Consider the following 12,641-nt stretch of genomic DNA (forward strand, 5'->3'; position numbering starts at 1 on the left):
ATATATATATTTTATCTATATATCAGGCATGTTTAAGAAAAAAGGTACTTCTTTATTTTAGAGTCAGACATAATACATTTATATGGTACAAATTTTAACTTTCCAATTAATTTATTTAAATTCATTACTACTGCAGAACTATGTGCAACAAACAAAGACAGAAGTTACTGTAGGTCCTGAGTTCAATCCCCAGTACTACAAAAAAAAAAAAAAGAAAAAAAAGATATACTGCTATGCTGTCCACACTGGCCTTAAACTCCTAGGCTCATACATTCCCCCTATATCATATCTAGCTCACCCTATCTTTTTTAAAGAAGCAAATCATGTTAAATAAGTCTATCAATAAAGAATTTAAAAGTGCAGAAAGTAGGATCACTTCAAAAGCATCAACATTTTCTTTAGAGAAGAAAACCTCATAAAACATGAAAGTCTGAAGGTTTATTTTTTATCAACAAGCTCTTGTTCTGCTCAGTAATGTATAAGCATGATGGTACTCCCTTATTAAATGTGTACTATTGATGTGAGGCATCTTTTAACAAAATTAAATGAGTTTCTTTCAAATTTTATTGAAGAAGCAATATGCCTTCAGCATATAAATACTATCTAGTGGAAATAAGATATTCCCATGTCAGCAATTATCCACAGAGCATTCATATTTTGCATTATAAAGCTGATCAGGGACTAATCCTTTGTGTTTCCAAGAAGAAACAGAATGCTAAAAATTTATTTTACCTGTGACAAATAAAGTCTAAAAGAATATCTTTAAAAAAACTATTTTAAAAAAAAGAACACTAAAACCAAAGTTTAAAATAGACATAATGAGAGCCAGGGATTTAGCTCAGTGGTGCTGCCTGCCTCGCAAGCATGAGGTCCTGAGTTCTATCCCCTGTACCAGAAAACAGAAAAAAAAAAAAAATGACATGAGTAATTTCTTAAATTTAAATGAGGTGAGATAAAGAACGTAAAGTTTATCATTTATACTCATTATTCATATGTAAATTATCTGTATCATCCATATCTGTACCAGAGTACATGTATTCATGGTTCAAAAATAATCTAAAATGTACCAATAAAAATATTTTTTTAAATGTTACTAACTTCAAGTCAAGCAATACAATCCATTAAATTTTCAAAAATTAATGTTGTTTAACATGAAGTTTCTATAAAACTTTCAACAACCTATTAACAGTAGTTAAAATTTCTAGCTATACTGTAGTCATTCTAATTCAAAAGCACTTGTTTTGTTGTTAACTTACCTTAGTTTTTTCTCTTGCTGTTGCCTAGCCTTGTTATAGGTTTACCAATAAGTTTTATCTAAATAGTACTACAATTACATAATGCCTTTCTGAAAGCAGTTATCAAATATTCAATCAATAGGAAAAATGTAATTTCCTGATTTCTGGTCTAATATAGGAATTGCTTACCTAGAAAATGAAGGATTTTAGGAATTTCCCCAAAACTGTACACAACAGTTCATGCATATATGTAGTTTTCTTAGGAAAAGCTGTATAGTTTTTAGCTCATTTTCAAAAGGCTCTACACCCCAAATACCATTAGTAATTAAGGGTTTAATCTTTGTAATTTGATAGGTTAGCCTTTTGCAAGTAGTACATTTCACTAGTATGGTTTGGGTGAGGGACCCAAATTCTTGCACTGCAAATTCAATCTTTACTGCAGTGTTGTTGGGAAGTGGAGCCTAGTGGGAGTTGCTTGGATTGTGAGGGTGGAACCCTCATGAATTGATTGTTATCAGACAGTTTGCAGGTTGTGCTGTATCTCTCCTGCATGTACTCACTTGTCCTTCTTCCTTTCTGCCATGAAATAACAGAATATGAAAGCCCTTAACAGACAACTTGAACTTCTCAGCCTCCAGAACTGGGGCGAAATAAATTTCTTTTCCTTATATATTACCAATCTAGAGTAGTCTGTTACAGCAATAAAAAATGAACACAGTAATTTTGATAAATTTTAAATAATTAGAACACTGTTGAAAGATACAAAGGAAGATTTAACTAGAAAGACATGCATACTATTAGGTAGAAAAAGTCAACACCAAAAATAAAAAAATCTTAATTCTCTAGAATGAGGAACTAAAAATGCTTATTTTTCCCTAAGTAAGACAAACCAATCCTAAAATTCATATGGAGGAGAAAAAACAAAAATAACTTTTGGGCTAGAGTACAACATGGGAGTGTCTAGCCCTACTAGCTATTACAATTTAGAAAGCTTTGATAATTAGTGTGATACTAGTGTACAAAGTCCAATGACCTGAATTCAAAAGTCTAGAAACCCATTCAGGACACATAAGAATTTGATAAAGTGGTATCTTTAGTGAGGAAAAGATGGTCTATTCAATAAATGGTGTTGAGACAACTCAATATTCATCTAGAAAAAACAAAAAAGTGTGATTTGAGAATGGGGGGGTGGTAAGAGATAAAAGAAACTATAGCCTGTAGACTAAAACAGACTTAAAAACTAGAACAATTGCAAATTATGAATTATATACAGATCCTGAATCCAACAAAAACAGTTAAAAATAAGACATTTAGGAGACAATTAGAAATTTATATAGAGACTGTACATTTTCTGTTAGGTATAAATAATATCAAAGAAGTTCATTTTTAAAAAAGAAATATCAGGGCTGCGGATTTAGCTCAGTGGTTCTGCTGCCTGTCTTGCAAGCGCAAGAACCCAAGTTCGATCCCCAGCACCAAAAACAAACAAACAAACAAACAAACAAAAAAAGAAAGATCCATTTTTCTTTCACACAGAACTAAAATATTTATACATAAAATATGGGAAAACATGGAAAGTACAGAAGTAGAGTATGGAAGTAGAAGTAGCTGTGGGACAGATGGTGGTTAGAGGAAAGAAATAAACCACAAAAATAAAAGTATTCCTGATGATGGAAACCTATTTGATTTCTTAGTTTATTAAATAGTAGATGCAAATAGTTTAGATATCAAGTTTGGGATAAGGTGGGATATACAACACTAACTCAAAATATTCAGCTTTAGAGTTTTTGAAAAAGTAATGAGCTTAGAAAATATGGAAAGTGCTTTTATAAGCTTAAGAACAGAAAAGTAGTTTTTAATTTATATTTAAAATACAAAAGTCACAAATGGAGGAAAAATTCTCAATGAAAAAAATGCAAAAAAGGAAAAATTTTGTTTTTGTTTTTTGAGACAGGGTCTCACTATTGAGATTGCCCTGGAACCCACTATGTAGCTCAGGCTGGTCTCGAACTCACATCGATTCTCCTGCCTCAGCCTCGCAAGTGTTGAGATTATAGGCGTGCACCACCATGCCCAGAGGAAAAATATTTTTAAATCATACAACAAGCAAATCTCTTACATATGGAGTTCCTATATATATTTATAAAAAAGAACTGCAATAGAAAAACAGATAAATTTAAGGATTTCACAGAAAAATTTAAACTTTTAAGAATATGTAGCAATATTCATCTCTAAAGACTGCAAATTAAAACTATAATAAGATAAGCATTTTGTCTATCCTGTTGGTACACAATTCCTTAATAAGCCAGATGTGGTGGCACATGCCTGTTATCTCAGCACTCAGGAGGCTGAGGCAGGAGGATTGCAGCAAAATCAAGGTCAGCCTTGGGTACATAGTGAGTTAAAGCCACCCTGAATTACATAGCAAGACCTGTCTCAAAAAACAAAAAGAAAAACAAAGCTCCAAAACAAGCAAAGAGGCGTGCTCCACTATTGCTGGTAAACAGGCACGAACAATTTGCAACAGCTAGAAAAGTATAAATATTCAGTCCTTGGATCTAGCAATTCCTCTTCTGAAAAATGCACCTAATAATATTCCTGTGAAAGTGGGACATTATGTACATATAAGATCATTTGATACAGTATTTTTATAATAGTGAAAGACCAGAATCAACTTATATGTCCTTTAATATGGCTTGGATTTAATGAGTTACAGTATATCCACACAAAGGGATCCTACGCAGGGCAGAGAAAGAATAAAGTAGGCAAATTATATTGTAATGTGTAAAAATAAGTGAAAAAATCAAGACAGAATGGCTTATGTGAAAAAAGGAGACAGAAATAACGGTATGTTCTTATTTGCTTATATATGCATAATGCCAATCTGAAAGAATAAAGAAATATAGGGAATAAAAAGACTTTTCCCTGCACACTATTTAATATATATATTTTAAAGCTTGAACCATGTGGCTAGATTATGTTTTTTAAAAACCTTTAAACACAAAAGCTATTAAAGGTTTTTATTTTTTGTTCTTAAATCTAAATTCCAATAACAAAAACACTGCAATTAAGTAAAAACAAGAAATAAATACAAAAAAAATTCCACTTCTTTACAAAAAATAAGTATTTTTAAGCATAGACTTGGTCTGAAAAATACCAAGAATGTTTTAATCTATAGATGCAAAAGATATACTCTTTAAAAACAGAGAAATCTCTTAGCTAGTTCAAATAAATCCATAGTTATTGAATTAAATGAGTAGCCAAGAGTTTTATAGTAATTTAGGTCAAAGTCAAAGGTAAGATTCCATCTTCATTCTCTCTAAAATGATTTCATGAACATAAACCATACAGCATGTGGGAAAAATTGTTAATTTTTCACTTACATTTTCATTTTTCAAGATGAGTTTCAAGATTGCTTCTCTTTGTTTTAGTGCCTAAAACCAGAATAACTTTCAGTTAGTACTTTTTTTTTATAATGAGGATTAACTTGGTTTCCTACTACTGCTTCTCTTCTAAGCTACCTATGACACCTATATGAAATAACAAAACTATAATAGAGGTCAAAGCAAGATCGTGATTTGAGACTAGAGTGATCAATCATCTGTGGTTGTCCTATTAAACGTGGTTTAACTCAAACTCATGATCCTCCCAACTCGACCTATTGCTCAGCTGAGTTTACAGGTATGCAACACCAACCCTGCCCCAAATTACAATTCTTAGTCTCTATCATCATTGCTTCACATAACAACTGGGAAATAATATGTCCTTAAAGTTAATTAAGTGAATGAATGAAATAACTAAGACTATGATCTTTCCAATACAGCTCTAAAATCTTCATTTTTTCAACTAAATTTATGAAATTCATTAATTTCTGTAAGATTTTTTTTACCAGTAAATGGAAGTTACAGCAACAATAAACCTTCAATTCCTCCACTTTGATACATAACTTTTACATTCAAAACTATTAGTGAATTTCTATTTAGTGTCTCATTTCCCAAAAGTGATGCCTCATATCAGAAACTATATTTAACTTTTACAAACAATCTTACATATACGTGTAAAGATTTTTTTAAAAATTATCATGGCTGATACCATCATTGTTCCTATAACCACTGGCAAACTGATTATGAGTATCAAACCAAATTACCTGAAAAATAAAACCAAACTGAGTTTCCTTAATTCCAGTGTGTTTAAAAGGAAGGTAAACTGCAGTTATGGGATCACAAATAAGTACTTTTTGTTATTAAGTATTTACTTTGGGAAAGTGTTTCAAGGTAAGATTAATAATACAATTTGATATTGTAATCAGATAAGAAAAAAATCCCACCATATCTGTGTGTAGTCAGTCATTAAAACAAGAATGAAAAAGAGGTACAAAATTCTAATTTCTATGTTAACTGCATACAAATTTATAAATTTGATAAAACCTGTTACAACTCATTGTGATAAAACACAATATATTAAGTTTACAACTTTAACAAAGACTACTTTCCATGGAGCACCCTGTGTTCTATACCTCTGTACATCAAAAAAATCTTTGTTTTCTTTAAAAAAATAATCTTTGTTTATATATAAGGTGCCTTTCTAGTACTTGATGCATGCTGAACATCATTAAACTTTGTCTATTAGAGTATAAAAACATTAGATCATCTTGGGTTTATTAAGGCTTCAGATAAAATGAGATAAACTAACTTTATCTTCAAAATATCCTAATAACTTGCTTACAAATATTTTAAATTCTTGTGTAAAGCATACCAAGTTCATCTAACCTATGCAGCAGTCTGCCTTTCTCACCTTTATCTCCAACTATCTTCCTTGATGGCCTCACTGAACTACCCCAGAAATTCATCCATTAAAATGTACCTCCTGGGCCAGGGATTCAACTCAGTGGTGCTGCCTCCTGCCTCACAAACACAAGGACCTGAGTTTGATCCCCAGTACCAAAAATAAATAACTACATAATTTTTTAAAACGTGCCTCCATGCTGTATTCCCTTTGTTCACTCTGTCAGGAACGCTTCTCCTCATCTCATCTGCCTGTCAAGTTCCTACTATCATTCCAAGCCCAAGCAGACTGTATGGATCCCACAGACAGAATTAGTAATTTTATCAATATCTCAGACTCTCCATTCTTTAAACATACCTTCGTAAAGCGCATTTTACACTATTTGTTTACTTTCCTGCAACAGAATTGGAAGACAAGAGCAATGTTCTACTCATTTGAGCATAGCAAGTACACAGCACATACTAATGCTCAATAAGTATTAATTAGGCTAAATAAAACTTATAAGCTATACTAAGAAATCTCATTGATTTATCAGGCAATTTTCAAATACAATGATTAAGTATGAGTATCCTCAGAGAAACCAGAGGCCATAGCTTTAGCAAAGAGTTCATCATGTAATGTTATAGAGGCTACAACCATTAACTTTAGGAGACCCTGTTTAGTGCCACAGCTGATCTAAGTTACAAAATATTATGGGATAAATGATCAGAGGAAGTTTTAGTTTGTCATTGTTTTCAAAAGTCTGAAAACAATGACAAACTAAAACTTCCTCTGATTGGCTATAAAAGTAACATGTTGATTGTATGCCCCAATTCCTTCCCTGTTTATCATAATAAGCTCCATGAAAGAAAATATTAATTTCTTAAAAATCATAGATAGTGATTGGTAAAAGGGCAAATATTAAATTGTCAATAATACAATCAAAACCACCTACAGGCTGGTTGATATGGAATCTTGTAGGCATTCTTCTCATTATAGCAGAGTCAAGGTCCTGAGGACGATTAGTAGCTCCCATCACTATGACCTAAACATAGAAAGACACCACACCAGGTATTAGCTTTACCAGTAACACTCTGAGGTCACTAGTACTGGGATTCAGGAGATAAAGAAAATTAGAAGACTTTAAAACTAAGTCTTTTATGAGAAATTTGATTTTATTCTAGTATCACTCGAATAATTGTACATAAAGCTGAAGTTAATCCTCAATAAATAAAATAATATCAATCTGGACAGACCAATGCATTTCACTCCATTTCTAGTAACTAAAATACGTACCATTCAGTTATAAATACAGTGTGTTTATATATATAAAATGTCCATGCATACAGTATTTTATTTATAAACACACACACACACACACACACACACACACACACACACACACACAATTTTCTCCAGATTTCACTTCATTTCATTTCACTATCCAGCAATCCAACTTTAAACAAAGGCAACAAAGTAAAAGTAAACATCAAAATGCTTGTAGGGAGCCGGTAGTTACGCATTTGCCTAGCATATTTCAGGCCTTAAATAAAAAACAAATATATTTCTGAAGGACCAATGCTTCAGTATAACTCAATAACTGCACATGTAGGCTACTGAAAATGAAATTCATCAGTATTATTGGAAATAAGTTGGAAACTGGAAACATTTCTCTAATATTATTTTGACCTTAAGTTTTAAATATATGAAATATTAACTCCAAAGCAAGTTAAATATCCACCAACTCTTACTCTACTTCTATTCTTTATATTTAGTGATATTTAATAGTAGTAGCACCAAACTACTCAACTGACCACCCAGAGCAAAAATAAATATAAACCTGAGAAATGTTAATTCCACAAAAATATGCAATTCTATATTTGAGTTATGGTCCTAGAATAAAAATATTAATGCTTATAACCAAGGGGTATAATGCTCATACTATTCTTTTTACTGACTTCCTACAACTTAATTAAATTTTTAAAATTTCTACCAAATGTAAAACAAGCCAGCTAGCAAGGATTAAATGGATGAACTTCACGAGACAAAGAATAAGTGCAAGTATTTGGCAGGGCTGTGGGGAGAAAGCAACCCTTCTTCATTGTTGGTGGTATGTAGACTGGTGCAACCACCATGGAAATCAGTATGGAGATACCTGAAACAACTAGGACTAGAGGTTCCATTTGACCCAGCTATTCCTCCCTGGGTATCTTCCCAAAAGAATTTTAAAAATCATACCACAGTGATATATGTTCACCCATGTTTATAGCGGCACAGTTTGTAACAGCTAAAACTTGGGAACAGCTCAACTGCCCATCAACTAGAGACTGGATAAAGAAGATGTGGTTTTTTTTTATAAAAAGAGTATTACTCAGCCATAAAGAATAAGAAACTAGAGATATTTATAGCTAGGTGGATGCACATTGAGGCCATACTGTTATGTGAAATTAATAGGACACACATGTAAATACTAATAGTTTCTCTGGAGTAAAAAATCTAAAAGTGTAAATAAGGATCCAAATGTATAATTGATATTGTGTAATAGGAAGAAAATGTCTAAAGGAGTAGGTAAAGTGGGAGAGGGAGGGGAAAAGTAAGGGAAAAGAAAAAATGTGAGAAAAGGAAAAACATGGAAATAAAGTCTTTGTAAATAGACAGGGTGGAGCAGGTGAAGATAGGCAGGAGAATGGGGAAAAAATAAGAACCAAGATACATTATATAAAGGTACAAGATCCCAATGATGAATGTAACTGTATTATAGACCTAAATTGTACCAATAAACTTAATGGAAAAAAAAGAATGAGTATAAGTAAGAATATTTTGCTATATTGTTAAAAGAGAAATTTAAAGTGATACGGAAGCTTGTAAAAGACTGGCCATATTCAGTTGTAGAGATCAAAAAAGGCACTGTAGGTGAAACAGATTTTGAAAAAAGCTGAAGAATAGATTATATTTTGAAAAACATTCTAGATTTTTTTTTTAAAAAAGCCTAAAACAGGGCCAGGGATTTAGCTCAGCGGTTCCGCTGCCTGCCTCACAAAAGCAAGGACCCAAGTTCAATCCCCAGTACAAAAAAAAAGAAAGCCTAAAACAAAATTTAAAAACCCAGTATGGAAGATGAATGATAGAAAATAAAAATCAAAGAATTCAAATAAGCCTAACCTGGTCTAATGAATACATACATACAGGGTAATAAAAAGTATTCATGATGATAAAGCAAGAGTGATTCAAATTACTCATAGTTTTAGTTAAGTAAATGTTAAGGAATGATTTTAAGGAGAAAAATATAATCTTCACACATATATTTTATTAGCACTATGAGTTCTACTTAGTATACATATATTAATTCTATTTAGCACATTAGTATAATTGAGCTAAAATTCAAAATGGTAAATAACATTAATTCCTTAGTAAACTACAAAAATCAATGCATCATCTAGATAATAGTTGTTAAAAGTTTTTTAAAATCCTTAAAAAAAACATGAAGATAAATTTTATCATTCATGAATGCTTGTAATCCTACCTACTTGGAAGGCTGAGGCAGGAGGATCACAATTTTGAGAGCAACCTAGGCACTTTAGCAAGATCCTGCCTCAAAAAAAAAAAAAAAAAAAAAAAAAAAAGCGATGGGGATTAACTCACTGGCAGACTGCTTGCCTAACATCTGCCAATCCCTGGGCTCACTTTCCAAAATTCTATCATTTTCCATTTAAAGTAATCAGATATAAATGTATGGCTTAAAAGCTTCTTCAATAAGTACCCTAAAAACATTGTTACTTTTTAGGTCTCCAGTTTCAAGGTGAAGAATGTGTTAGTTATTAGTTACTAAGTTTTTTGGTTATGGTGAATGGTGATGGTTTCATTGGATCATCTGCTGTGTGAATATAATCACAAGGAAAGGTAGCTAGTGTTCATCTATAGTCACAGAAAAGATAATGTTACTTCTTGGGAAGCAGAGGCAGGAAGACTGAAAGCTCACAGACAGCCTGGGCCATTTATTCAGACCCTGTCACACTGAAGATAGGGGGAATAGGAGAACTGAGGCTACAGCTCAACACACCCTGTGTTCAATTCTCAGCACTGAAAAAAAAAGTAATTTTAGAGAACAGCTAACTGGTTCCAATGTAAGTGCTTTAAATACTATTGCTCAGGAAGATAGTTTTTGGCAACCTGCAAATTCCCAACTGATAAAGCCCATAGATTTACCAATTTATCAGAACCAACTATTAATAGAAAAATGTTTCTGTTAATGCCACCTAAATTTACATTATGCTTTCTTCTCTAAACATTCAATAAAGCTAAAGGCTCTCTCCCTCACAACAAAACTATACTTTCATGCAGGAGGAGGTCATGTGGCTTACTTTTCTTCTTGAGAATAATATGGTTCAGACTTTTGATTTATTATAATATAACCCTTAACACTGTTTACAATAAAACATGCAAAAATAATGAAGTATTAAAATATCAAATAAATTAACGTACAAGTCCAAAAATGAAGAAATTAGGGGGAGACCAGCAATAAAGCCTATACATAGGAAAGCAAGCATGGACAGAAGTTGACTACCTATCATACAGGCATGCACAGATTCTTGAAAGTAGGGTATGTTCTAAATACCTTAGAGGTCATCAAGGAGCCTCATGAGCAGCATTCTATATAAAGCAAGGGCTCATGGAGTACTGTACACTGGGAAGTGGTGAAATGTTAGCAAACCCATTCAGCAGAGGCAGCCCTTGAAGGGTGGGGATCGTGACCACATAAAACTCTTAAGATTTAGTATCTATAGTCAGCCAACACAGATGGATCTTGGACCTGAATTTACCTATTTGTGTTGGAAAAAAATAATCTGGCAGAAGGTAAATACAAAATTTCCTCAGCACAACAAACCTTCAAAACAAAATGCAAAGAATTCATAAAGTTCTACCAAATGTGACTTTTCCTCTAAATCGTAAAACTATAAACTCAAACAACAAATGACAGAATATGAAAAGTCATATCAGAATTATTGAATATAGACTATAAAATTAGTATGTTAGCATATTTAAAGGAATAAATAAGGAATTTCAAAACACACAAACACACACACAGCAAACCATTATGGACTAAACATATGCTGGGCACCTTTATAAACACTTCACTTAGACTAATTCTTTCGAGTTATTCTGAAGTAGATAATAGTCTCCTTTTTTACGATATTAGTTCTTCTACACAGATACACAATAATCACAAAATGTGGCCGAGGTCAACACAGCTAATTAATGTCAGGACTCTGGTTTTCTAATCCAATTGCAAACATAAGTAACCAACAAATATCTGTCAAAATAGACCTGGTAGCCTTCAAAAACCATCTAAAAGAATTGTTAGAACTGAAAAATTACAAATGAAGTAGTTCAATACTGCCATTTATACAGAAGAGTGCCAAGGAACAAAAACTATGAAAGAAAAGTTAAAAGACACAGAATATAAATAAGTTCCTACAAATACCTAAACGATATAAAACGTGGGAAATGAAACACAATAACTACATAAAAATGCCTGAATTGTTAAACTATGATGAAAGGGGTGGGGGTGGAGCATGTGCATGGCCCTGGGATTCCATCCCAGCACTGAAAAAACAAAAACTGGCAAAGAAAGACGTGATTCTTGACATGTTATCTTTACAGAGCAAAAAAACATTTCAAAATAATAAATATTTCCTAAGGTTAAAACAAGACAACATTAACTTGTGCATGTGATTAATGAAAAAAATGGAAAAGTAGTTTAGGGCCTGTATTTCCAACAATATGGAAAAAAACATGCCAAATCAATATTAAACCTTCTTTCAAAATACATCAATTAGCTGGTAACAAAGTATGGAATATTTGGAGGTTCAGTCAGTGAAAGTGAGAAGCCAAAGAAGAAAACTGAAAAACAAAATTGGATTTCCCTCTGGGGACATCACAAGAGAATTTACATGTGGTTTTCACAACCTTGTAGGGGAAGAACCAAAACTAAAATAGAAGACTGTCTTGCATAAAAGTAAGACACATAACTAATGGACACAGTAAAATGAAAATAAGATGAGGGACATAAAGGTGAGAGTAAAGATAGTAAAGACATGCTAAAAGTCAAAGAAAAAGAAAATCAAAGAGAAGCAAATCACACACAAAACACCATAGAGACTAGTCACTTCCTCTCCCTTGTCACACTGGTTCTCAGAGGTAGGCCTGATTATGGTTTTCTCTTTCACTGTATCTGTGTCAGGCAATCTATTAGTGCTTTGTTAAACATGAAGCCCTCAGCCTGTTACCTTTGCTGCCTTGTGAGTGTCATGATGTTTCTGCTCTGCCAGGCCTGTTTGTTATCCCTGCCTTGAAGTTGGCTGATTATGGACTAAAACCTCTATGAACAGTAAGCCAAACCCCTTCCCCTCTTAAAAAAAAAATGAAGCTCTCAAAAAGGGATGATTTAGGGCCAGAGATTTAGCTCGGTGGTTCCACAGCCTATCTCACAAGTACAAGGTCCCAAGTTCGATCCCTGGTACCAAAAAAAAAAAAAAAAGGATGATTTATACCACTATATTTTTTTGGATGATAAATATGAAAACTATGAGAAAGAACTTCATTCAAAAGTGTAAGTAGCCCACTAAATTTTTTTTTTTTTTT

The 12,641-nt window shown here is 32.7% G+C and overlaps 1 protein-coding gene across 6 annotated transcripts in view; it reads right to left on the reverse strand.

Moving 5' to 3' along the window:
* Positions 1 to 12,641, reverse strand: part of Atad1 (ATPase family AAA domain containing 1) — a 93,577-nt gene that overhangs the window by 6,658 nt on the left and 74,278 nt on the right. For all 6 annotated transcript variants that reach the window (XM_010604987.2, XM_010604985.2, XM_010604988.3 and 3 more), the window contains 2 exons: positions 6,955 to 7,044; positions 4,619 to 4,669 (listed from right to left, as the gene is read on the reverse strand). In XM_010604987.2, coding sequence (XP_010603289.1) covers positions 4,619 to 4,669; positions 6,955 to 7,044 — 141 coding nt within the window. The remainder of the gene's footprint in view (positions 1 to 4,618; positions 4,670 to 6,954; positions 7,045 to 12,641) is intronic.

This window comes from Fukomys damarensis, unplaced genomic scaffold (genome assembly GCF_012274545.1).
Source record: "Fukomys damarensis isolate Sample0158 unplaced genomic scaffold, DMR_v1.0_HiC HiC_scaffold_20, whole genome shotgun sequence".
Classification (NCBI taxonomy): domain Eukaryota; kingdom Metazoa; phylum Chordata; class Mammalia; order Rodentia; family Bathyergidae; genus Fukomys; species Fukomys damarensis.